Source organism: Oryx dammah, unplaced genomic scaffold (genome assembly GCF_014754425.2).
Source record: "Oryx dammah isolate SB20612 unplaced genomic scaffold, SCBI_Odam_1.1 HiC_scaffold_2, whole genome shotgun sequence".
Taxonomy (NCBI): domain Eukaryota; kingdom Metazoa; phylum Chordata; class Mammalia; order Artiodactyla; family Bovidae; genus Oryx; species Oryx dammah.
This window is the reverse complement of record NW_024070186.1, coordinates 8,154,431-8,181,658: the sequence shown is the minus strand read 5'-3', so window position 1 is coordinate 8,181,658 and position 27,228 is coordinate 8,154,431. Positions and strand designations below refer to the sequence as shown.

The 27,228-nt window shown below is 46.4% G+C and overlaps 1 protein-coding gene across 2 annotated transcripts in view; it reads right to left on the bottom strand.

Annotated features, from left to right (window-relative positions):
- HLCS (holocarboxylase synthetase) overlaps nucleotides 1-26,710 on the bottom strand; it is a 208,076-nt gene extending 181,366 nt beyond the window's left edge. Inside the window, exons 1-2 of one of the 2 annotated variants that reach the window (XM_040264201.1) lie at nucleotides 26,570-26,710; nucleotides 2,368-2,505 (exon numbers count right to left, since the gene is read on the bottom strand). In XM_040264201.1, the coding sequence (XP_040120135.1) occupies nucleotides 2,368-2,505; nucleotides 26,570-26,593 (162 nt within the window). In that variant the 5' untranslated portion in view covers nucleotides 26,594-26,710. Of the gene's footprint in view, nucleotides 1-2,367; nucleotides 2,506-6,741; nucleotides 7,002-26,569 lie in introns of those variants that run through there. The other variant, XM_040264200.1, reaches the window with a different exon arrangement.
- Nucleotides 26,711-27,228: the final 518 nt, after the last annotated feature.

Genomic DNA, 27,228 nt, shown 5'->3' with positions numbered 1-27,228 from the left:
AGTAAAGACTCTGCCTGCAATGTGGGAGACCTAGGTTCTATCCCTGGGTCGGGAAGATCCCCAGGGGAGGACATGGCAACCCACTCCAGTATTCTTGCCTGGAGAATCCCATGGACGGAGGAGTCTGGTGGGCTACAGTCCCTGGGGTTGCAGAGTCGGACACAACTGAGCGACTTTCACAACAGCCTGTACCTTACCTAATATAATAATGGTGTTCCTTAAGATGCTGTGTGTATAGAAATACACATTAGGCAACAATGATCCAGGAAAATTAAGAGCACAGCGGGTCATACTTTTGTGTTAAAAAAGGAATCTGTGCATATTTGATATTTTAAATAGTTGCAACATTTTAGAAATTTTGGCACAGATTTTAAGTTGAAATCTTACTAAATATATACAACATTAGAATACATAAGAAAACTTCAGGGACTTCCCTGGTGGTCCAGCAGGTAAGACTTCGCCTTGCAATGCAGGGGTGCTAGGTTCTACCCCTGGTCAGGAACTAAGATCCCATATCCCTTGTGGCCAAGAGACAAAAACATGAAACAGAAGCAATATTACAACACATTCAATAAAGATGCTAAAAATGGCTGATGTCAAAAAAAAAAAAAACCTTCAACCTTTAATCATATAACTTCGATTTTCTTCTCTTTAAAAATGACCATAATATCTTATAAAACTGTAAGCACTAGAGGTAATAAAACACCAAGCAGGGGCTCAATAAATGGTATGATTATTATCCTAAGTATATATAGAGCTTAATAAACAGTAGGAACTGGCAGGACAAAAATGTCATGTCCTAGCACACTAGGTTACTGTCAGACCACCACCTGCAAAACTCTAAATCCCTCCTGAGCTCCGAACAGAGGAGAGGTTCCTGCTCTCCTTTACTTTTTCCTATCTGCTAACTCTTATTTCCATCCACCTTGAGTTCTAGTCAATTATTTCCAGTCTTATTTCTCTCTTCCTTTTCATTCATCCCAACACAGTGTCTTCAAGACAGTGTTGTGAGATGGAGGTCCAGTGGCCACGGGTGCCTTCAGCAAAATGCCTCCTGGATCGTTCACGCCACAGGCAGGAAGCATACGATGGGTGAGTGAGAGCAGAAAGGACTCACCCCAGATGCCAGCAGAAGCAGCCTATAAGGGGGTGGGGGCTGGGAAGGAGTTAGGGTTAGGCATCCATGAGCCTGAGAGGTGACAGCCCCCAGGAGAAGGCATCCATCGAGAGCTTATACCAGAGGGTGTGTGTCCAGAAAGATGACAGGCTGTCCCAAGGAAAACCCGCAAAGGAGGCCCAAGACATGATGATGCCATTTTCAGACTCAACAAAAAGATAATGAAGAGGAGGATGCGATGAGGAGGAAGGGAAAGGAAGGAGTAAACTCTGGGACGCACAGGCAGTGGATTTAGCAGAAAGAAAGGAATTAGCAGAACTAGTCATTGACTGGCAGGAAGGAGGCAGGAGGAGGGGACGGGACCCACAGGCTGGAGTGTTCATCTGAGATTTTCCTTTTTTTTCATCCAGGAAAGAAATACAAACACCAGTTTGGGACACGTTACTGAGTTTGAAGTGCCTTCAGAATACACAGGGTGAGATGGCCAGGAGTACACAGTAATAGAAATGAACTGATTTTGGCAGCAAGAAGCTGTGGGGCTGGCCTAGATAACCTAGGGAGAGACCTGAGTGCTACTGCCCAGTAACATACCACAAGCCAGAAACACAACTTAAACACAGGTAGCGCTTTTTTTTGGCTGTATCATGCAGCATGTATGATCTTAGATCCCCAACTAGGGACCTAAGTGCCCCCTACAGTGGAAGCATAGAATCTTAACCACTGAACCACCAGGGAAGTCCCAAAACACAGATATATAAATAGATATATAGATATATGTATGTATCTATTTGAATATATATGTATTTGGCTGCACAGAATCTTAGTTCCCTAACCAGGGATCCAACCTGGGCCCCAGCAGTCAAAGTTCAAACCACTGGACCACCAGTGTCCCTACTAATATATTTTTATCTAACCCAAAATAGGGCTTCCATGATAGCTCAGTTGGTAAAGAATCTGCCTGCAATGCAGGAGACCTGGCTTAGATCCCTGGGTTGGGAAGATCCTCTGGAGAAGGAAATGGCAACCCACTCCAGTATTCTTGCCTGGAGAATTCCAGGGACAGAGGAGCCCGGTGGGCTACAGCCCAAGGGGTCACAAAGAGTCAGACCAGACTGAGCGACTTAACACTTTCACTTTCAACCCAAAATATCCAAAAAGAAAGCAAATCAGACAAGCCAAGAAAGAGCACTCACGTAAAATAACAAATTCAGTTTTGATAATGGTTGACAAATGACAAACACGGTACTCACAGTTTCCGAAGAGGATGCCGGTCTCTGTAAATTCTCACCTTGCACCCAAATGCTCTCTGTCACAAAGGCAATGTGCTCTGCTTCAAGTATAAAAGGAGAAACCAGGAACAGGGCCCATTTGTTTAAGTCATCAATGGACTGGATAGAGGGAAAGAAACACAATTCAATAGAGGATTCGATGTGACTTCATAAACAACTGTCCCTTATATTAACGTCTAGGACGTCCTCGCCTCTGTAATTCCAGGTGGCATCTACATTAACGCCATCCGATGCTCTCCTATACACTGCATTAACTCACATTTTTTTGTTGTTGAGATGAAACTGAAAGTTGCTCAGTTGTGTCCGACTCTTTGCAACCCCATGGACTACACTGTCCATGGGATTCTCCAGGCCAGAATACTAGAGTGGGTAGCCTTTCCCTTCTCCAGGGGATCTTCCCGACCCAGGTATCGAACCAGGGTCTCCTGCATTGCAGGTTGATTCTTTACTAACTGAAGCCCAGTTGTTGAGCTGTGACTACATAAATAGCTGCAAAATCCCATGGACAGAGAAGCCTGGCAAGCTACAGTCCAAGGGGTCGCAAAAGAGTTGGACACGACTTAGCGACTAAACCACCAAGAACAACATCCTTCAATGACCCATGACAGCTTTCACTTCTTTTGTTACTTGTTAGGGCTTCCCTGGTAGCTCAGTAGGTAAAGAATCTGGCTGCAATGCAGGAGACCAGCGTTCATCCAAGCAATTAATTCTGAAGCTTATTCCCACCATTTCTTACTGCAGAGCACATGTAGGAGTTTTCCAAATTACTATTTGGAAGTACATTTAAAGGTGAGGTGGCTTAGAAGTACATGCCCATCAGCAGAAGCTTGTTACTGACAGTTGCCCAAAGAGCTGTTCTTCCATCTCCTCCAGCCGTGACAGCGTCAAGATTGGTTAGCAGATTGGCTGTGATCACTGACTTGTGCTTGCCCCCTGAAATCTCTCTAGAAAGACTGTACATTAATTTAAAAAGGCTTTAAGACAAGGCACATCCAGAGCAGAAAAAGCTGAAAGCTAAAGTTGCAAGTGGGGAGCCTTATCATCATCACCCACCCCCAAAAAGGGCATTTGGGTCAAGTTCCATAGTGTTGCTTGTCAGTTCAAACCTGCCCTTGCTGGGAAGATCAGAAAGTTATTTTCACAGGGCCTAGTAACCTGGCACAAAGCAGAAGCTTAATAAATATCTGTTGAACCAATCAGTGAATGAAAATGAGAGAGAATAACTCCTATGGGGATTTGATGATAGTTAAAAACAAAAACCAGGCTGTAGGAACTTGCCTGGTGGTCCAGTGGTTAGGAATCCACCTGCCAATGCGGAGGACAAGCATTTGAGCCCTGGTCTGGCAAGATCCCACATGCCTTGGGGCAACTAAGCCCGAGGAACCACAACCACGGAAGCCCACACACCTTAGAGCCTGTGCTGTGCAGCAAGAGAAGCCACCACACCTAGGGTAGCCCCTACTCACTGAAACTGACGAGTAGGCCCCGCTCGCTTGCAACTATAGAAAGCCCGAACAGCAATGAAGACTCAGTGCAGACAGAAATAAGTAAAATTTTTTTAAAAGAGCAAAGTAATTTAAAAGATTGTCCACTTTACCCAGAGAAAATATGTACATTAAACAAAAAGCTTCAAAGTTCCAGTTTGTATAAACTATCTTTGGTGATACTGAATTCTTGTGGGACCTTTGATTACATAAACATACACATATGGTACTTATGGATCTGATTTTAAGTATATAAAATATGGAGACCGCAAAGGCATAAGATTCAGTTCTGTAAAGTTACTTCGGCCCAGGGAGACTGACAATAAGGTATCAGTTGAACCAAATCATCAGCCCATGGTATTTTCAGTCTTAATATTAACAGTGAAAGTGAAAGTGAAGTCGCTCAGTCGTGTCGGACTCTTTGCGACTCCAAGCTCCTCTTTCTGTGGGATTCTCTAGGCAAGAATACTGGAGTGGGTTGCCATTTCCTTCTCCAGGGGAATCTTCCCAACCCAGGGATCGAACTAAGTCTCCCGCATTGCAGGCAGACGCTTTAACCTCTGAGCCACCATCACAAATAACCAAAGTTCCCAATTGCAGGCTTCAAACAGAGCTTAATTAAGCCCAGCAACCACTACTTTATTCAGCGAAACACTGAGTAACTATCACAGGCCAAGCTGCTAAGCCAAACAGACCCAATTTCTAGGGAGAAAAAGATAAAAACTGGACATAATGGAAAATAATTTTTAAAATATATATATTCTGAATTACTTTGCTGCACAGCAGGAATTAACACAAAATTGTATATCAACTATACTTCAATTTTAAAAAATGAAAAAAAAAAAATGAGGACTTCCCTTGTAGTCGAGTGGCTAAGACTCCCCACTCCCAATGCAGGCAGCCCAGGTTCCAACCCTGGTATAGGAACTAGATCCCACGTGCCAAAAGGAAGGACCCCACATACCACAAAGAAGATCAAAGATCCCGTGTATTTCAACTAAGACCCAGCGCATCTAAAATAAATAAATTTTTAATGAAAACAAAAATAAACCTCACAATGAAAAAAAAAGATAAAAACTGGAATTTCATATTTGAATTTGAATTTCATATTTGAAAGGTGACTGAAAGTCTATGAGGATATGAGGATACAGAGCTAACTGGTCACATCTAGTGTGGACTAGGGGACATCTCTGTGAAATAGTGATTTCTGGGCAAAGCTCTAAGAAATACAGCAAGTTACAAAATCCCAAAAGCCCAAAACCGGTTTAGCCCAGGTACCCCTAAACCCAGCTAGAGCAGTAAGCAAGGGCTGAAAAGCTTTAGTTAACAGTTACCAAAGTTAACAGAAGCCCAATAAACTCATGGAGATGTGCAAAAGTACAACTGTCTCCCAAGAAAACTAAAGACATTCGCATCTCATTTCTCATTATTTTTGGATGTTCAAAATTTCTACTCTAAATTTTTAAGTAAACTGAATCCAGTTTGGAAACCACTACTATAAAAGAAGGGTTTCCCAGGTGGCTCAGCAGTAAAGTATCTGCCTGCAATGCAGGAGACCCGGGTTTGATACCTGGGTCAAGAAGATGGCAACCCACTCCAGTATTCTTGCCTGAAGCCCATGGACAAGAAGAGCCTGCAGTCCAAGGGCTGGCAAAGAGTCAAACACGACTTAGCAACTTAACAACAACAAATTATAGAAAAATCCACCCTTGCATTTTTCATTATCATCTTTCTCAATCAGGATTCCTTAAAAGAATTAAGCCGTCCTTTCCTCACGAATCTACTGAATGTAATGAATGAACATCTAGGCGATATTAGACACGCACTCTCTCAGAACTGACAAAAATCACTTATATTCTGTGTTATATAGTATATCAACAAGAATGGGTATTTTTGATTTGTAGCAGCAAAGTACAATGGCATACCTAAGCATAACCCTAACAAAATATTCAAACCTGGGATAAGAGTTTAATTTCCGCATGCTTTTACACACACAAAGGAAAACTCATTTTAATGCCAAGAGTGATTCAACTTTTCACAAGGAAGAGCAAAGAGCAAGAGACCACTAAAAGCGAAACACTTTCAAATGTTAATGACAGCAATGTGGGTGATGCCCATGGCAATCTGCACAACACTGCCCTCGCAAGCTCACTTCCACCAGCTGAGTGGAAAGAACTATTGTTCTGGGGAGATTAAAGGAACGGCCGCCCCAGGTCATCCTGTGGGTGACAGGGCCGGCTGAACTTGTACATTAGGCTAAGTATTCGGCCAAGGCGACCGGACTGCGTGCAAACCGAAAGCAAAAAGATGCAAAGATTAGAGAGTAGGTGCCCGGATTGGTACATGACGCAACTGACAGGAGCTGGGGGCAGGGCACTTTTTGTCACCACGGAAACAGACGACAGAAAACTGAGGATTTTGCTGTGCGTCTCTGGAGTCGGGTTCACCCCATCTCCGGCCCAGGGCAGGCGAGAGACGATGGAGGGAACTCGAGGTGGGCGCTGCTCAGGGGCTAATCGACTCTGCACAGGTACAGGGGTACACGCCGCTTCGGCACCGCCAAGACCCAGGCGTCCGGACCCTCGCGCGGGCACTGCGTGGACAGGTGATCCGATCAGTCTCTGGGCATCGCGTGCAGGGCAGGCCCCGAGGCTGGTCCTTCCGGGACCCCACGGCCTCTAGCGGCCTCCAAGAGAAGCGGAGGGGGCCCGCTGGCCGCACACACCAAGGCCGATCGCGGGATCCGGGCTGGAGGGCGCTCCCGGCTCTCTGACGGCCCCGCGGCCGCGTGCCCGCGACCGAGCCTGCCTCTGGCCCCCCACCACCGGCCGCGCACCCCACGCCCGCCCACCTGGCTCTCGCCGACACAGAAGACCCGGCCGCCGCAGCTCAGGCACACGCGGGAGCCCCGGGGCGGTGCGGCCGCGCTGCAGAAGGTGAAGGAGCAGCGCGAGGCGCGCAGCCGCTGCACCGTGGCGCGCACGAGCGCGGCCGGCCCGCACCCCCAGCGCGCCCACAGGTACAGGTAGCACAGCGTGATGAGCATGGCCGGCCGGCCGGCGGCGGCGGAGCGCGGGCCCCGGACGCTCGCACCACCGGCCGGCCCTCCCGACCCCGCCCTCCCGGCCCGCCCCAACCGAGCGGCCCACCCGGCCCCCTCTCCGCTCCGCCCCGCCCCGCCCTGGCCCCCCTCCCGACTCGAGAGCCCGACCCCGCCTTCCCATCGGCCCCGCCCGAGCACCCCAGCGCCCGGCCCCGCCCTCACGCCGGCCCCGCCTCCCGCCCTCTCGCCCGACCCCTCCCGCCGGCCCCGCCCTCCTCCCTGAGCACCCGGCCCCGCCCTCTCGTCGGCCACGCCCGCCCGCCGGCCCAGCTCTCCCGCCGACCGGAAGAGGTCGCGTCGCCGGAAGAGCCCGCGGGGTAGTTGGGGAGGGTGATTGCGTACGTGTTGATGGAGGGAGAAGGGCGGCTGGAGACAGAGGCAGGGAGGCCTGTGGGGAGGGCGGTGATGGAGGGAGAAGACAAGCAGTGCCAGGAGAGGTGAGTGGGAGGGGACCGGGGGAGGCCACTCTGGGGGGAAGCTGGGGGGCAACGTAAAGGAGGAAGAAGAAGGAAGAAGAAGGCAGACGGCGCGGTAGGCTGGGGACCCGAGGGGGAAGCCCAGTGGCTGCCTGGCCAGGTTAAGCCGGAGTCCAGCCGACCATCCTTGAGGGGTGGGACCCAGATTGAGGAAGGGGCTGATTAACCAGCGCCATACAAAAACAGGGAAGCCTTGCGTGTTGCATCCACGGGGTCGCGAAAGAGTCCAACACGACTTAGCGACTGAACATTACCAGGGCCCAAAGTGGGTTGATACACACACACCAGCCATCCAGTCCAAGTGGGAAAAGACGAGACTTTTTATTAGATTATACGACGCCTTCAACTTACACTAGCAAAGTAATGCTCAAAATTCTCCAAGACAGGCTTCTACAGGAACTTCAAGAACTTCCAGATAGATGTTCAAGCTGGCTTTAGAAAAGGCAGAGGAACCAGAGATCAAATTGCCAACATCCATTGGATCATCAAAAAAGCAAGAGCGTGCCAGAAAAACATCTACTTCTGCTTTATTGACTATGCCAAAGCCTTTGGATCACAACAAACTGTGGAAAATTCTTCAAGAGATGGGAATACCAGACCACCTTACCTGCCTCCTGAGAAATCTGTATGCAGGTCAAGAAGCAACAGTTAGAACTGGGCATGGAACAAAAAACTGGTTCAAAATTGGGAAAGGAGTACAAGCACTAGCTGAAATCAAGATTGCTGGAAGAAATATCAATAACCTCATATACACAGATGGCACCAGAACTAAAGAGCCTTTTGATGAAAAAGGAGAGTGAAAAAGTTGACTTAAAACTCACATTCCAAAAACTAAGATCATGGCATCCGGTCCCATCACTTCATGGCAAATAGATGGGGAAACAATGGAAACAGTGACAGACTATTTTCTTGGGCTCCAAAATCACTGCCGATGGTGACTGCAGCCATGAAATTAAAAGACACTTGCTCCCTGGAGGAAAAGCTATGATCAACCTGCTGCTGCTGCTGCTAAGTTGCTTCAGTCGTGTCTGACTCTGTGCGACCCCACAGACGGCAGCCCACCAGGCTCCCCCATCCCTGGGATTCTCCAGGCAAGAACACTGGAGTGGGTTGCCATTTTCTTCTCCAACGCGTGAAAGTGAAGTCACTTAGTCCTGTCCTGTCTGACTCTTCGAGACCCCATGGACTGCATCCTACCAGGCTCCTCTGCCCATGGGATTTTCCAGGCAAGAGTAGACAGCACATTAAAAAGCAGAGACATCATTACCTTGCCAGCAAAGGTCCATCTACTCAAAGCTATGGTTTGACCAGTCATCATGTATGGATGTGAGAGATGGACTATAAAGAAAGCTGAGGGCCGAAGAATTGCTTTTGAACTGTGGTCACCTGATGTGAAGAACTGACTCATTGGGACGACCCTGATGCTGGGAAAGATTGAGGGCAGGAGGAGAAGGGGATAGCAGAGGATGACATGGTTGGATGGCATCACCAACTCGATGGACATGAGTTTAAGCAAGCTCTGGGAGTTGGTGATGGACAGGGAAGCCTGCCGTGCTGCAGTCCATGGGATCACAGAGTGCAAGACAGCTGAGTGACTGAACTGAACTACGCCTTCAAGCAAAAGGAATTTTAAGATAAAAGAAATTCACACAATGCAATAATAAGTATTTCTGGACTCTTAAAATAAGGACGGGAGCAGCAGCAGCAGGTTGATCATAGCTTTTCTTCCAGGGAGCAAGTGGAAACAAGTGGAAGACAGAAGAGCACTCTACGGTGGCCTGTTCTTGAATATGTGGGTCACCAGCTTGACTATGGGCATCCTATGACCAAGAGAGAAAGTGAACATTCAATGTTCCCATCCCCTCAGAGAATCATGGTGGTCCTTGAACCTGACAGGTTTCTCCCCTGGAACCTCATCTTTTTTTAAAGGCCGTATGTAAAGAATGGCGTCCTCAACTCAAGTAGAGCAGCAGTTTTCTCTGCATTACTTCCTGCCCCCACCTTTGCTGTAAATGGAGGGCAGATTGCAGGGGGGCCGCTCCCAAGTCTGTCTTAATCCAGGGGCTGATTTTTAACATACCTGAACATTCATCTGCTTTAAAATAGCAGCATAGGGACTTACTGGTGATCCAGTGGCTAAGACTCTGCACTTCCAATGCAGGGAGCCCAGGTTCGATCCCTGGTCAGGGAACTGGGTCCCTCATGCCGCCACTAAGACCCAACGAAGTAAGTGAAAGAAATAAATTTAAAAAAAACAGCAGTATAGGGATTTCCCTCGTGGTACAGTGGATAAGAATTCACCTGCCAATGCAGGGGGCCTGGGTTGGACCCCTGGTCTGGTAAGATTCCATCTACCACCAGCGCAACCAAGCCCAATAGGGAGCCACCATCTACTGAAGCCTGTGTGCCTAGAACCTGTGCCCAGCGAGAGAAGCCACCACAATGAGAAGCCTTCACGTTGCAATGACAAGTAGCCCCCACTTGCTGCAACTGAAGAAAGCCTGTGCACAGCAACAAAGACCCAGTGCAGAAAAAATTAATTCATTAACTTAATTAGAATCATTAAACCAAGTGACTAACCCTAATGCTTTATTAGAAGAGCTCGTCAGATAGCCTTCTTGGAGTTTGCTAAATTATGGCTCAGCTAGAAATGCAGAGGTCACCTCATCTACCTGAAGGTCACAAGTAGCCCAAGTTTTTTCAAGTTCCTCAAGAACTTTGTGCCCTCTGCTTCCCACAGACACCGTAACTCCATCTGGCCAGATGAGAGCTTCAGAGGTTTGTGCTTAGATGCTTCAGGATGTCAGGGTCTCAGAAAACATCTTAAGAGGGACTTCCCTGGTGGTCCAGTGGTTAAGAATCCACCTTCCAATGCAAGGGACAAGAGTTCCATTCCTGGTTGGGGAACTAAGATCCCACGTGCTGCAGGCCAGCTGAGCCCTTATGTCCCAACAAAGACCCAGTGCAGCCAAAAAAAAAATTTTTTTTGTTAAAGCAATGTGGGAAAATATGAGGATCAGCCAGTTCTGGGTTACAAAGCATGGGGACCATACGGGACAGGATGAACTGAGAAGAGGGTAAGGTCCCTCTGAACCATTGAATTGAGCAGTGATACCATTCACACCCAGGAAGGAACTCAGTAAGGCAGGTAGAGAAGAGGAATAAGAGAAGTCACACAGTAAGCCCCATTTATGATCCCATGTGAAATGATGGAAAAGGCTCAGAAAGGAGCTTAGCTCATCATCCCCAGACAGCAAAGGGGAAGGATGCAAAACTAAGACATCAGGGATGGTACTGGGTATATGTGATTCATGTCGTGTAGCCCCTCACTACTCAAAATGTGGTCCTTGGCTGTATCAGGATCACAGGGGCCTTGCTGTAAATGCAGAATCCCAAGCCCCACCCCAGAACCACTGAATCAGCATCTGCACTTGAAGAAAATCCCCAGGTGATTCACAGAGTTCAAGAAGCAGTGCTAAAGTCACCTCTGTCATTTGCTGCATCTGGCTTGTTCTAGACAAAGTTGTTATTTAAATCTTGCTAATTGGAAAATGCCCAGGCCCAAACCAACCACCACCATTACCCTTGCTCAAAAGTTAATTTTGTACCCTATGATCCAGCAGTCCCACTCCTAGGAGAGTATAATTCAAAAAGATACATGCACCCCAGTATTCACCAAAGCACTATTTACAATAGCCAAGATTTGGAAGCAACCTGAATGTCCACGACAGATGAATGGATAAAGATATGGTACATGTATACAATGGAATGGTACTCAGCCACTAAATGCCTTTTGCAACAACATAGACAGACCTAGACATTATCATACTAAGTGAAGGAAGTGAAAGACAAATATCCTAAGATACCATTTATACAAAAAAAGATACAAAGTTATTTACAAAGCAGAAACAGACATGCACTTAGAAACAAAACTGTTTGTTAATTTGAATCCCAGTATTTGAAAAGGTTTATTCCAAATAGGAAAAATTTATGTTAAATGCCTTTTGAACTTCCCTAAATGATTTCTTATTATACAATGAAGCTGAGAAATTTATTACATTAATGACATTTTATTTTCGTAAAAGTGAAAGTGAAGTTGCTCAGTCGTGTCTGACTCTTTGCAACCCCATGGACTGTAGCCTACCAGGTTCCACCGTCCATGGGATTCTCCAGGCAAGAGTACTGGAGTGGGTTACCATTTCCTTCTCCAGGAGATCTTGCCCCGGGTCTCCTGCATTGTATGCAGATATTTTACTGTCTGAGCCACCAGGGAAGTTCTTTTTTCTTTTTTTTTGTAAACTTTGGTTATTTTTGTACTGTTATTAATGCTTCTAAAGTTTTATATTTATCAAAAGGACTCTACACCAGAGTTGTCTGTAATTAAAAATATAGATGACAGTAAAGACAAGATGTGAACTGTGACCCAATAATTAAAAGAAGTTTTCACATAAACCTATAATGATGACACATGTAATGCGTCATTATATCTTAATTATATAATTAATAGCTACCTGTGGCACAGTGGTAAAGAATCCACCAGCAATGCAGGAGCCATGGGTTTGATCCTTGGGTTGGGAAGATTCTCTGGAGAAGGAAATAGCAACCCACTCCAGTATTCTTGCCTGAGAAATCCCATGGACAGAGGAGCCTGGCGGCCTACAGGCCATGGGGTGGCAAAGAGTCAAAGTCAGACACTAAACAACAGCAAATACCAAGATAAGAGCTAACTACCTGATCTTTCTAAGTAAAAATAAACCGTGACTATTATAGGTCAAGATAACACGAACTAGGAGAATCAACTGAATTTATTCACTATAAATCTTGGAACAATATGAAACATATATTAAATTGCCAAGAAAATGTTACTGTATTTTTTAAAGAAAAAATCAGTTTTAAGATAAGGTTGTGAAAGTGGCTCAGTCGTGTCCGATTCTTTGAGACCTCACGGACTATACAGTCCATGGAATTCTCCAGGCAGAATCCTGGAGTGGGTAGCCTTTCCCTTCTCCAGGAGATCTTCCCAAACCAGGAATCAAACCAGAGTCTTACCTGCATTGCAGATGGATTCTTTACCAACTGAGCTATCAATACAAATTGAAACCAGAATTCAGCAGTGTCACTAGAGATTATCAAGCAAAGAGACACTCTCCAAAGGGGATGGGAAAGAAGACAAGGTTGCTTCCAAAGTCAGAGCAATGAGATAGAAAACAATAGACTAACACATTCGAAATATTGAGGGAAATAGCTCAGCCTAAAACTGTTGACCTCCCCAAACGATCACTCCAGTAGAGCACCAAAAAAAAAAAAAAGATGTTTTCCGAAATGTGACCTCAGACTTCAGCTGACCACATACAGAGTCTCACTAGAGGATGTACTTTAGGAGGAAGATGGATGGATGGATGGATGGATGGAGATGTGGCATACGAGAATCAAGAGTGAAGAACTGTAAGGTTTTCAGAATAAAGAATATCTTTGTGACCTCAGATAGGGAAGGACTAGCCAATCAAGATACCAAAACCAGAAGTTAAAGAAGAAAAGATTGATACATCAAAATTAAAAACGTCTATTAAGACACTATAGCTTTCCAGGTGGCTCCTACCAAGCAGGAGTGAAAGTGAAAGTCGCTCAGTTGTGTCCAACTCTTTGCAATCCCATGGACTATACAGTCCATGGAATTCTCCAGGCCAGAACACTGGAGTGGGTAGCCTTTCCCTTCTCCAGGGGATCTTCCCAACCCAGGGATCGAACCCAGGCCTCCCGAATTGCAGGTGGATTCTTTACCATCTGAGCCACAGGGGAAGCCAAGCAAGAGACTTGGGTTCAGTCTCTGGGTCAGGAAGATCCCCTGGAGGAGGAAATGGCAACCCACCCCAGGATTCTTGCCTGGGAAATCCCATGGAAAGAGGAGCCTGGCAGGCTACAGTCCATGGGGTCACAAAGAGTCCAGGGGGACACAACAGAGCTCACATGCACATTAAGACACTATAACAAAGACAAGTTCTAGAATGAAAAAGGTATTTGCAGAACACAAATACTCAATAAAGATTCACTCCCTGCTGCTGCTGCTGCTAAGTCACTTCAGTCGTGTCCGACTCTATGCGACCCCATAGACGGCAGCCCACCATGCTCCCCTGTCCCTGGGATTCTCCAGGCAAGAATTCTGGAGTGGGTTGCCATTTCCTTCTCCAGGGCATGAAAATGAAAAGTGAAAGTGAAGTCACTCAGTCTTGTCCAACTCTTCGAGACCCCATGGACCTAGCCTATAATAAAGAATTCCAGGGACTTCCCTAGCGGTCCAGTGGTTAAGACTCTGCCCTTCCACTGCAGGAGGCACAGGTTCAATTGCTGGTGAGAGAACTAGAATCTGGCATCCTGCCTGGTGTGGCCAAAAGAACAAAATTCCAAATCAGTAAGAAAAAGTCAGGGGGAAAAAGTGGAGGGGAGGGGGGGGGGGAGGGAGGGGCAGGGGGGTGTTGGGGCGGGGGAGGTAGCGGGAGGTGTGCTAAAGACTTGAATAAGCTCTTCAGAAAAGCCATTTGGCAAATAAAAGGTGCCCAGGACTCCCCTGGTGGTCAAGTAGCTAAGACTCTGTGCTCTCAGTGCAAGGGGCCCAGATTCAATCCCTGGTCAAGAAACCAGATCTGATCTGCTACAACTAAGAGTTCACGAGCCACAACCAAAGAACCTGCCTGCCGCCATGAAGATTGAAGATCCCGCATGCCGCAACAAGGACCAGCGCAGCCAAATAAAGAAAAATAAATATTTGAAAGATAAATTTAAGAGGGAATGGTGGCAGACAATGCAGGGTGTGCCACTTTGAGCCCCGAGGACAGCCATTTGCACCCGGATGAGATAAGCTAGGGCTGTGCAGAGTTCAAGCACACCCACAGAGCTGCCACAGGATGGCATCAAGATCTCCAGGGCAAACAGCTGGCTCTGGAAACACACTAAGCCTACTCTCATAGACAAAGGGGGCTTCTGACACAGTGTCTGTACGGCAGCAGAATCTCACTAATTCATTACTGTTTCAAAGAACAGTAATGAAAATCTAAAGTTAAAAACTGGAGTCCAAATGCAATGTGGTAAGTAAGTAAAGAAATGTTATGTGATATCCTGAACTGGATCTGAAACAGCAAAAGAACTGAGGTGGAAAAACTGGTGAAATCTGAAGTCTATAGTTAATAGCATTATGGTAATGTTAATGTATGCGTTTTGATAAATCCATGGTTGTATAAGATATTTACACTGGAGGAAGCTGAGCAAATGAACTCTGTACTATTTTTGCAACTTTGTGGTAAGTCCAGAAGTATTTCAGAATAAGTTATGAAAATCAAAGGATGACTGTCCACTGAATTTCACTAGCATTTTTTTCCCCCTTTCCCTAACTAGCCATGTCATCTTAAGGACATCATTTCATCTCTCTGGACCCTGGTTTTTCAACTGTTTAAAAAAAGCAGACGGGAGACAAACCAGATCATCTCTAACTTCCCCTTCAAGCTCTAAAATTCTCAAAAAAAATCCGAATACATTTGCACCATGATTCAACTTGCAAGGATCTGACTAGCAGTGACCTCATTTACCTCCATATCCCTGGGGTTTAGCACTGTGACAGCACAGTAGATGCTCCACAAAGTTTCCTGACACTAAACTGGCTCCTAACTTCTATTTGTAAAGTGAAGTAAAACTGTTACCTCTTTCACCCAGTTGGCCACTAGAGAGCGAAGTACTCACAAAATTTTCTCCATAGAAAGCAAACTTGTCTTCATCCAGCAGAGGGAAATGGTCCTTTATATCCCAGGCGCATAATAAAAGTTTTCCTGGTTGGGGAGGGGAGTCACCATCTGTGAAGAGTCACCTGCCCATCAGACAGGACCAGGACCAGCAGCTGGGCTGGTCAGTACCATAAGTTTCCAGAACTGACAATGCCATGCTCCTTCAGAAAGCCCTTAGCAGCCTCAAAAGTCTAAACCTCCTCGGTGGATCAGAGACTACAAAGAGATGAGTTGCCCCTCGCTCCCTCCAAGCACCGAGTTTGTCTTCTGAGCAATTCTGTCCCATTTTCTGAAAAACGATCTCACTTTTAGAGGACGAGTTATTGGGGTCAAACGAATGAATGGGGAAACGGACTAAAACCATAACACTTTAAATAAGAAAAGGAATTCCCTGGTGGTCCAATGGTTAGGGCTCTGGGCGTTCACTGCCGGGATTCGGGTTCAATTAGGAAACTAAGATCCTGCAAGCCACACAGCCAGGCCAAAAAAAAAAATTTTTTTTTAATAAAATGAAATGAGAAAGATCATTGGCAGCACATCTCCCCACCCAGCCCAGGGCCCATCCAGGGCATATCTGAGCAATGAGAAAGGGCCAAGAAAGAACCAAGGGACAGGCAGAGAGGCATCAAGGGACAACTGGAAGAGTAAAGGGACTGAAGGGTCAGAAGCTGAAAGGGCCCTAAGCCAGAGAGCTCTGGGAGTATGCATGCCATCCAGCAAAACACAGGTGAAAATGACTTAAAAAGCAGACTCACGTATACATACCTACAGAAATGGATAAACAAGGTCTTACTGTATAGCAGAGAACTATATTCAGTATCCTATGATAAGCCATAATGGAAAAGAATATTAAAAAAAAAAAAAATTAGTCACTTCCCAGGCAGGCTAGTGCTTAAGACATCACCTTCCAGGGCAGGGGGTTCAGGTTCAATCCCTGGCTGGGGAACTAAGATCCACATGCCTCGAGGCCAAAAAAATCAAAACAAAAGCAATATTGTACCAAATTCAATAAAGACTTTAAAATGGTCCACATCAAAAAATGTTATTAAAAAAGAGAATCTCCAAGTATATAGAATGTATAAAGATCTTAAAACCAAGACATATCTTGGTTATGCATATCCAGTTATGCATATCACTGCATATCACGCAGCACTGCAATTATGAAAATTCAGGAGTCATGCTTGTACCAATCGCAAGTTTCATGGATCTTCCCCCAAAACGAACAAAGCAGACTCAGCCTGAAATGGCAGACACTGCAGTAACACCCAGGACAATCAGGTCCTCTCCTTGAGGCTGAAAGTGCCACAAAAAGGGGCCAATGACTCACATCATAATTTTCCTCTTTTCTCTCAGCCAACCTGAACATTTTCCCCTGGGAACTGCAACTTAGTGATTAGAGAAAGCCAAACCCTGCTTAAAAGGGAGGGGGTAAAAGTCATATACCTGTTATAAAGCGTTGCTACTGAAAATTTCATGAGTCTGAAAGGGAAGTTCCATGGAAAGAGTGGATGGGGAAGCCAGGAGCTGTCATACAGCCCCTCACATCCCCAGCCTGGACTTTGCTTCCCGGTTTTCACTGAATTTGGTTCCCATAGAACCAATTTGGTTCCAGGCTCCTCAGAGGCAAGGCTGCAGTGTCCTCTTGTTAATCTCCCTTGCTTGCAATCAACCTTGGATTTTTAAAAGGCCTCTCTGCAAACCCTGCTTCTTCGTCCGCAGAGCTAAAAAAAGTCTATAAGAAAATAACAGTAAATCTGGTGGGGGAAAAAAAGAGAAATTCAGAGTGTAGAAAAGCAAGAAGCATCTCAGGAACCACAGGGCCCTGAAGGGAGACAAGAGCCATCTCCCGGAGAAGCCAAGGGCTGCGGATGCCGCCGAATTGGAACTTGGGACGCAGCGCGTGGGGAGCAAGACTGTAGGCTGGAAGGCGGCCTGCAGCCAGCCACCCATCAGGCATCTTGAAAACAGCAAAAGCCGGAGAGCAGGCCGCGATGGAACCACTGGTTTCTATAAATAAGTCTCTCTAGGAGGGGATCAAACAGCAAAGTCAAAGGTAGGAAATCTGAGCCCTTGCTTGCCAACCCACGCCAGGCGCCCCAGCCCTTTACCTGGTTAAGAGGGAGCCCCCAGTAACAGGTACCTGTGGGCCAAGCCCCAGGACCCCGCGGCCAGTGCGCCTGATTCGGGAGGGGGGTGGGAGGCGGGCAGAAGCGTCCCCCCAAGGACAGAGCAGGTGGCTGCGGGGGCGTGGGAAGCAGGCCGTGGGAAAGGCCGGGTGGAGATCCCCCTTGGTGGGGGCCCCGCTGCCCGGCACAACCCCAAATCCTGCCCACTGCTCCAGCCTCCGCTGACATTGGCCGGGGCTTCTGGCCGCTCCGGAGCACCATTCCCGCTGCCCTCCTCCGTCCCCCTATCGGCGTCGATCACCGCCTGGCCCACCCCAGCATCCTCCTACCTGAAACCCTGAAACATTAGCTCAGGCCTTCAATACCACTGGGCTTCCCTGGTGGCTCCGCTGGTAAAGAATCCACCTGCAATGCAGGAGACCTGGATTCGATCCCTGGATTGGGAGGATCCCCTGGAGAAGGGCAAGGCTACCCACTCCAGGATTCCGACCTGCAGAGTTCCATGGACAGTCCACGGAATTGCAAAGAGTCCGACACGACTGAGCGACTTTCACTCATGTCACTATGTCACCTCTGGGGGTGGCACAGGCTGCTTTCCAGCTGCCCTGCAACTCTGCTCGCCCACCCTGCCCTTGCTGCAGGTCCAGGGTGTCTGCCTCCCCTGGAGACGTGTGGGAGCCTTGGGGACACAGTGAAGGTGGCCGAAGCTTTTACCAAAAGAGAGAGGAGAGGAGCCGCATAGTGATCCCCTGGGTAGGATGTTGGCTGAAGGAGGTGGACGGTAGGGAGCTGAACTTGTTTACTCAGTGGATTCCTTTTCCTCCCTGGCGTTACTCCTCCTTTCAGTACAACTGAGAGCTGGATGTATTAACTAAGTCTTCCTTTACTAAGAATAACAGGAGATTCCCATTGCTACCCTAGGGTATGGTCCCTGCATGGTAGGTCTCTTCAGTCGTGTCCAACTCTTTCTGATCCCATGGACTGTAGCCCACCAGGCTCCTCTTCCATGGGATTCTCCAGGCAAGAATACTGGAGTGGATTGCCGTTTCCTTCTCCAGGGGATCTTCCAGACCTGGGGATCGAACCCTCCTCTCTTACAGTTCCTGCATTGGCAGGTGGGTTCTTTACATCACCTGGGAAGCCCACCCTAGGGATGAAGGAGTCTTAATTCTGCCATCTGAACCCTTCCAACACAGCGTTTTCAAACAAGGACTGGAGGTTTCCTCCTCTTTGGGGGAAATAGGGAATTCATTATTGGGGGGTATGGGGGGAAGTGGACTGACACCTGAGATCAATTAGATACCCACAAAGGGGAAAGCAGTTGTCTCTGACCTCCAGGGAAGTGCTTAGGGATGATCCAAGGAACAAACTCCATGTCAGAGAAAACCTCAGGCTGAGATCTCCATCACACCCAATACATTTTCACAGCTACAAAATAGTCCATGTTTGAGTATCCATGATCTGTTTAGCCATTCCTCTGTTTTTTTTTTTTTTTTGTCACACCAATCGAGGGGCTTGGGATCTTAGTTCCCCACCAGTGATTGAAACAGGGCCTAGGCAGTGAAAGCCCTGAGTCCTAACCACTGGACTGCCACGGAGCTCCCAGGGACTACTGTCGAATGTGCACACTGAAGTCGCTTCCTGTACAAAAGTTTTCTCCACATCCTCACTAATACTTACTAATACTTGTTTTTTTATGATAGCCTTTCTGACAGGTGTGAGGTGATATATTATCATGGGTCACTGTTTGTTTGTTTAGTGAGTAAAATCGTTCAGTGTGTCCGACTCTTTGCAACCCTGTGGTATGTAGCCCACCGGGCTCCACTGTCCATGGGATTCTCCAGGCAAGAATACCGGAGTGGGTTGCCATTTCCTTCTCCAGGAGATCTTCCCGACCCAGGGATCAAACGGGTCTCCGGCACTGTAGACAGACTGTTTACCATCTGAGCCACCAGGGAATTATTTGTTTAGGGGCTGTTGTTTTTTTCTTTTTGCCTTACTGCCCAGCATGTAGCATCTTCCTTCCCCAACCAGGAATTGAATCCGTGCCCTCTGCAATGGGTATGCAGAGTGTTACCACTGGACCACCGGGGAAGCCCCTCATTGTGGTTTTGATTTAGAATTCCCTGAAGATTAGTGATATAGAACATTTTTGCATAAGTCTATTGGTCATCTGTATGTCCTCTTTGGAAAAACGTCTATTTCTAAAGTCCTCTGCCCATTTTTTAAACACTTTTTTTTTAATGTTGAATTCTGTATTTTAGATATTAACTCCTTATAGACATATTGTTTGCAAATATCTTCTCCATTCCATAGGCTATTTTCTCCTTTTGTTGATAGTTTCCTTCATCGTGCTAACGTCCACTGCCATTTTTCAACTTTGGTATTACTATATTTCCTACTGATTTTATGGGGGTCTTTATATTGGGTTGGCCAAAAAGTTCATTTGGGTTTTTCCGTAAGCTGTCATAATGTTATACTAAGGGCATCAACGCTGGGCTGGTATATAGTTGTGGCTTTTTTTTTTTTTTAGCTGTATGGGTTCTTAGTTGCAGCACAGTCTCTCCAGTTGTGGTGAAGGCTCCAGAGCATGCAGGCTTCAGGAGCTGCACTGCTCTGGGTTCAGTTGCATGAGGAATCTTTGTTCCCCAACTAGGGATTGAACCCAAGTCCCCTGCACTACAAGGCCAACTTTACCAATGAGCCACCAGGGTAGTCCCTGCTTATGGCATGTTTTTAATCAGTTTAACATTTGCCTTTTAATTTTAAGATGATTTTTGATGTATCAATTTTACATTTTAATTAAATAAAACCTCAATTTTTTTCATGACGTTTACCATTGCTTTTATGTTTAGAATCATCCCCAATTTCCCAAACTATAAATACTCCCTAGTAGTTTTAATTTTTAAATGGTTACCTTTCAGATTAGCCATCATCTTGAAGGCCTCTTCCAGTTATAAAATTGTATGGTTTCCTGATTTTTCAAATTTAACATGCAAAAACTGTAGACACCAGTGATGTTTTCAATTGCAACACATTCAAAAGAACTTCCAGTAACATATGTAAGGTACAAAATCTAGTAATAAAATGAACCTACCCCTCAATTTAAGAACTAGTTTATTGCCAAATGAGCTTGATAGCTTATTGAAACTGCATTCATATAAAATCCTAGACTGTTTCTTTTTTAAAAAACCACTAATCCTAGACTTCCCTGGCAGTCCAGTGGTTACAAGTCTATGCTTCCACCGCAGGAGGCGGAAGTTTGATCCACCATCCAGGGAAGTAAGATCCCACATGTCATGCACGTGGCCAAGACAAAAGAAACAAAAAAAGTCACTGGTCCTAATTCTAGCTATACCTTTGCTGCTGACATGTGAAACCAATGTCAACATGTTTACTCGTGTTAAATTGTATCCTATTGACTGCGCCCCTTGGATTTAGCCAACTAGGACCTGCCATCCTAACTATTAACTACCCTCCAAGTTTATGTCACCCATGAAATGCAGCATCTCCCCTGGAGAAGCTTGAAAATCAAATAAAATGAAGTGATAAACTGTTTGGTAAACACTCCATCCTGGCTATCCCTCTTAAAAATATTACAATGCACATTTAAAAAGAAAAAGATTATTGCCAACAATGCTATACTTCTTACCTACCCTATCTCCCTGCCTATCCTCAATTTTATATATATATATATTTAACTTTATTTATTTATTTGGCTGCACAGGGTCTTAGCTGTGGCATGTGGGATCCCCAACCCAGGGATCAAACCCAGGGCCCCAGCATTGAGAGATGAGAGTCTTACCACTGGACCACCAGGGGAGTCCCTCAATTTTATATTTTTATTTACCTTGTTTTTAAAAATCTTACTATAAGGACTTCCCTAGAGGCCCAGTGGTTAACAATTCGCCTGCCGTTTAGAAAACACAGGTTTGATCCCTAGTCTGGGAAGATTCCACATGCCATGGAGCAACTAAGCCCGCACGCCACAACTTCTGAGACCCCACTGTAGAGCCTGTGAGCCACAACTACCGAAGCCGGTGTGCCTGGAGCCTGAGCTCTGCAACAAGAGAAGCCCCCGCAATGAGAGGCCCTCAAGCCATAACACAGAGTCGCCCGCGCTCGCCGAAACTAGAGCAAGCCCACGGACAGTAAGGAAGACCCAGTGTGGGCAAAAATAAATGAGTAAATCCATAAGTTTAATAAAAGAAGATCTTAATACAAAAAAATACATCCCTAAAAGCTCAAGTTTTTTAGCTTTCAGAAATATTATTCAAAAAGTAAACTTCTAAGCCTTGTCACTAATTGTTCCTAAGCTTCACACTTATAACTGTGCGTGTGTGCTAAGCCGTTTCAGCCGTGTCCGACTCTGTGACCCTATGAACTGTAGCCCACCAGGCTCCTCTGTCCATGGGATTTTCCAGGCGAGAATACAGGAGCAGGTTGCCATTTCCCTCTCCAGGGGATCTTCCCAACCCAGGGATCGAACCCTTGTCTCTTGTGTCTCCTGCATTGCAGAAAGATTCTTTACCCTCTGAGCCACCTGGGAAGCCCCTTAATTTTGCATAGCTGGACTTTATTCATTTTCACTGCTATGTAATATTCTGTCCTACCATAGATTGCTTAGCCATTATCCTGTTGATGGACACTGGGTTATTTCCAGTTCATCTGCTCTGACCTCTGACAAGTAATGCTGCTCTGAACATTCCCTTACTTGTCTCTCTGGAGTCCATGTTCAAGCATTTCTCTGGGAACACACCTACTTAGGACAGGAGTTACTGGATCAAGTTAATGTTGAGTGTTAAAAACATAACACTAAGTGATTTTCCAAAGTAGTTATAGCAATTTACACTCCCATTACTAGCAGTTTTTATTTCAACTCAGTATCTTTTAGGCCAAATACTCTTTCTTTTTTATTTTAGATTTCCACTAATGTTTACAGCTATCTTGGAGAGTCATGAGGTTCTTGAACACAAAGCATCACATTGTGGTTCTTAGCCAGAAGAATCCTCCGGAGGCACAAATCCCTTATTGTCCAAAGTCTAGATTTAGGTCATGGTGGTTTGGATTAGACCCATGAGTCCTAGGACAAGGGTAGGGAACTTGCTAACTGAAAAAGTCTGCTGGAAAACTCCCCACGCTATGCTTACAGCAGCAGTTTTAGGTTAGCAACCCCCCTGCCATAGTGCAGGGAGTTTTCCAGTACTGGGAGAGTCCTTTGCATGAGCAGCTGCTTTCAAAATCTCCTGCTATTTGTAGCTCTGTGCTCTCACCTCCCATGGTTACTTACAACCTTCTATTTGAATCAACCACTCTTAGCATCTTGAATTACTACTCTCTTCTTAAAGGCTTTAAAAACACTGGCACGCTTTGATTTGGTGTTCCTAATTCTGGGCATTTATACTAAAAATGGTGACAAAAGAAAGAATTTCTATTCGTAAAGATGTTGATAGCATCATTGTTTGTAAGAATGATTTTTTAAATTGGAAAATTTAATGTTCAACAGTAGAGAACATAGAGTGTAAACTGTGGCATATCCAATTCAGTGATACAAAGCAAAACAGAGACTTTTTTTCTTCCCTGAACCATTTGAGATTAAGTTGCAGAAATCTTGACTCTTCACCCACAAACACTTTAGGGATTATTTCCTAAGAACAAGAAGGCTCTCTTAGGTAACCACCCTACAATGATCAAGTTCAAAAAAGTAACATGGATCCAATGCTAACATCTACGACCGAGTCCATATTCACATTTTGCCAATTGTTCCAATAACTTCCTTTATGCAATATTTTTCCCACTTCAAAGTTACACCTTTTCACTGGAGTTGTCATGTCTCTTTGTTCCTCTTTACTCTGGAACAGTTCCCTAATCTTTGTCTTTCATGACTTAGACTCTTTATTTTTTGGACTAAGCCAGGTCTTAATTGCAGTATGTGGGATCTAGTTCCCTGACCAAGGATCAAACCCAAGCCCCCTCACTGGGAGCATGGAGTCTTAACCATTGGACCAACAGGGAAGTCCCACAACGTAAACATGTTTTTAAAAGTCAGGCCCATGGAGAAGGAAATGGCAACCCACTCCAATATTCTAGCCTGGAAAATCCCATGGATAGAGGAGCCTGGCAGCTACAGTCCATAGAGTCCCAAGCGTCAGACACAACTTTGTAGAAGTTTCCCATTTAACTAACGGAAATATCTCTGGAAGTTTCATGAATGTATTAAGGGTACGTACGATGAAAGGTACTCTGGTCTGTGGTTAATTCAATGCAGTATTTTCTTCCTGGCCTTTTTGCTCCTTTGCTTTCCAACTTTCTTGCCGCCCCCTGCCCCGCCTCTTTACTTCATGTGCTTCCAATACCATGCATCCCTTCCCACTTATAAACAGTTTAAGGAAATATTTTCCCAGTTGTTCAAATAAAGTCTAGTGATTACTCTTAAAAAAAGAATCAGGCCCACTATTTTGTAGTCTGTCCTTCAATTTTAGTTTGAAGGATTCCTCCCTAGTAGCTCAGATGGTAAAGCATCCGCCTGCAATGCGGGAGACCCGGGTTCAATTCCTGGGTCAGAAAGATCCCCTGGAGAAGAAAATGGCAGCCCACTCCAGTATTCTTGCCTGGAGAATTCCATGGACAGAGCAGCCTGGCGGGCTACAGACCATGGAGTTGCAAAGAGTCGGACATGACTGAGCAACTAACACACATAATAACCCCATGATCCAATTCAAGTTATGCATACTTGGCACTTTTTTTACGTCATTCTCTGGTGCTGATTTTGATCACATGGTTAAGGTGGTATTGGACAAATTTTCCCACCATAAAGCTTCCTTTTTTCCCTTTGTAATTATTAAATACTCTGTGGAGTGATCCTTTGAGACTGTGTAATATGTATTTTTTTATACTGGAGACTGGTGGGTTACAGTCCATGGAATCACAAAGAGTCAGAGGACTGACTGACTAACACTTTCACTTTCACTGAATGAGTTGCTTCTCCAAGGAACTTTGGAGAATGGGATTTAGAACCAAAATATGAACACTAGGAATGCTTAGGGCCATTGGGGTGGCCCTGGTCCCAAAGTTCTTTCAGCAGGCAGATCTGGGAACTGGAGTCCAGTCCACAGAGCTCTCCTTAGCCTGCCTTCCCCCAGACTTGTACCACTTTCTCCCACAGTGAGACTCCTCGCCCCCAGCAATGCCATGATAGTGCCTAATTTGCTTAATCCCAAAATACACGGAAAATACTTTCAGAATTGCCGGAAAAGGCCACTACTAACTAAGTGAAGTTCAAATTTTCTTTGTCTTTCGTTTGCTTGTTAACACACAGAAAGCCTATAGTCAAAGAGTTTTGTTCAACACAGACAAAACACAAACTGAAGGTTACCAAAGGGGAAGGGGAAGGAGGAGAAACTGGGAGTTTGGAATTAACATATATACATTCTCTCTCTCTCTTTAGTAGCTAAGTCATATCCGACTCTCGCGACCCCATGGATTATAGCCTGCCAGGTTCCTCTGTCCATGGGATTCTCCAGGCAAGAATACTGGAGTGGGTTGCCATTTCCTCCTCTACTTATACACACTACTATATATAAAATGTGATAAATAGGACTTTCCTGGTGGTCCAGTGTTTAAGCATTGCCATGCAATGCAGAGGACACAGGTTCAGTCTATACTGCCTTGCAGGAAGACCAGACATGTTCAAGTGCCAGGCACACTCAAGCCAGAAGTCTTAATAGTTAAAACACAAGATAATACATATGGAGCCCAAATCTTGTTACATGAAGTCAGGGAGTTAATGGTCCTTGAAGAAGAGCATTTATGCATGTAGCCAAGACAGGAATAAAGAAAGGTGCAAGGCAAAAGAAACTTGGTGAAAGGGGACATTATGCTGAAACCTGAGATGAATCATCATATTTTAGTATAAAATGAAAGTGGAAGTGTCACTCGCTCAGTCCTGTCTGGCTTTGCAACCCCATGGACTGAAGCCTGCCAGTCTCCTCTGTCCATGGAATTTTTCAGGCAACAATACTGGAGTGAGTTGCCATGACCTTCTCCAGGGGCTCTTCCCCATCCAGGGATCTAACCGGATCTCCTGCTTTGCAGGCAGACTCTTTGCTGTTTGAGTCACTAGGAAAGTTCCCATTTTAGTGTATGTCACCACCATATGACAATCACCCAGTTAGACCATCTAGGGTCAAATAACTAATGATGTAAGCCTTGATGTCTACCCAAAAGTGAGGAAAAAGACTGTCTTCTCCCCACTTTATTTTTTGCAAACAACATTAACTTTATTTTTTAAAGGCTTTTTGGGAGCAGTTTCATGTTCACAGAAAAATTGAGAAGGTACAAAAATTGTTCATACACCCTTCCCCCTCTGCATGCATAGCCTCCCCCACAACTTTTGCTTTGATTATACAAATGTAGCCCTCTTTGTTCTTGGGGCTGCGAGCCCTTGCCTGCCCACCAGTATCTCACACAAGCGTCCTATGCTAATAAACTGTGTTCATCTCTTTGCCCCATGCTGAAATCTTTCCGCAAGGAGATGAAAGAACCTAAGAGATTCAGTAAGTCCTGACACCAGGGCAGTCAGTCAGTTCAGTCCCTCCGTCATGTCCGACTCTTTTCGACCCCATGGACTGCAGCACGCCAGGCCTCCCTGTCCATCACCAATTCTTCGGTTTCCATGAAACGACAGTGGGTTCCAGTCCCCTCCTCAACCAGGGATTAACAAAGATCCATCTAGTCAAAGCTATGGTCTTTCAAGTAGTCGTGTATGGATGTGAGAGTTGGACTATAAAGAAAGCTCAGCACCAAAGAATTGATGCTTTTGAACTGTAGTGTTGGAGAAGACTCTTGAGAGTCCCTTGTACTGCAAGGAGATCCAACCAGTATATCCTAAAAGAAATCAATCCTGAATATTCATTGGAAGGACTGATGCTGAAGGTGAAACTCCAATATTTTGGCCACCTGATGCGAAAAACTGACTTATTTGAAAAGACCCTGATGCTGGGAAAGACTGAAGGCAGGAAAAGGGGACATCAAAGGATGAGATGGCTGGATGGCATCACCGACTCAATGGACAGGAGTCTGAGTAAACTCCGGGAGTTGGTGATGGACAGGGAAGCCTCGTGTGCTGCAGTCCATGGGGTAGCAAAGACTCGACATGACCTAGCAACTGAACTGAACAGTAGCGATGTGTTGGTTTTTTTACCCTTGCATCTGGATCCTGGGTCATTAGAAAGCTTCTGCCCACACGCAGTTTCCAGAAAAACTCGTCCCCGCTTGCTTGCTGCGGCTAGGCGGGTTCAGTTGCTGCCCCTAATCCATGCGTCTGAGCCCGGGCCAGGAGCCCCCGCGGCGAGCACGGGGGCGGGGCCGGCGCACTGGAGCTTCGGGCCGCGCGTGCGCACTGGAGAGCGGGCCGTGCCAGCCGGGGCTCCGCAGCGGGAGGCGCGCGAGTGCCGCGGGGCCCCTGCCCGGCCTCGGCGCCCCTGCCGGGCCTCGGCGGAGACTCCACCCCTCTCGCTGGCTGACGCGGCTCAGCCGGCTCAACCCCGGTGGGCCCCCGCGACCGCGACCAAAGACGAACGAGGCCCTCGGAGGGGCGGCGACCAGCCTATCCCACCCGACACCCTCCCTAACGGGTGTGGCACCCTGGATACTTCCGAAGGGGGCAGGCCGGCCGGCTTCTCCGCCCGAGGGTCGCCCGACTGACCCGCCGCCGCGCGCTGCGCCCCCTCGTGGCCAGGCAGCCGCTGTGCAGGCTGGGCTTGCGGACCACCCGGGCTTCCGCGGGGTCCCGGGGGCGCCGCGCGCTCAGTGTCGCTCAGCTCAGCTCAGCTCAGCCGTGTCCGACTCTCTGCGACTCCC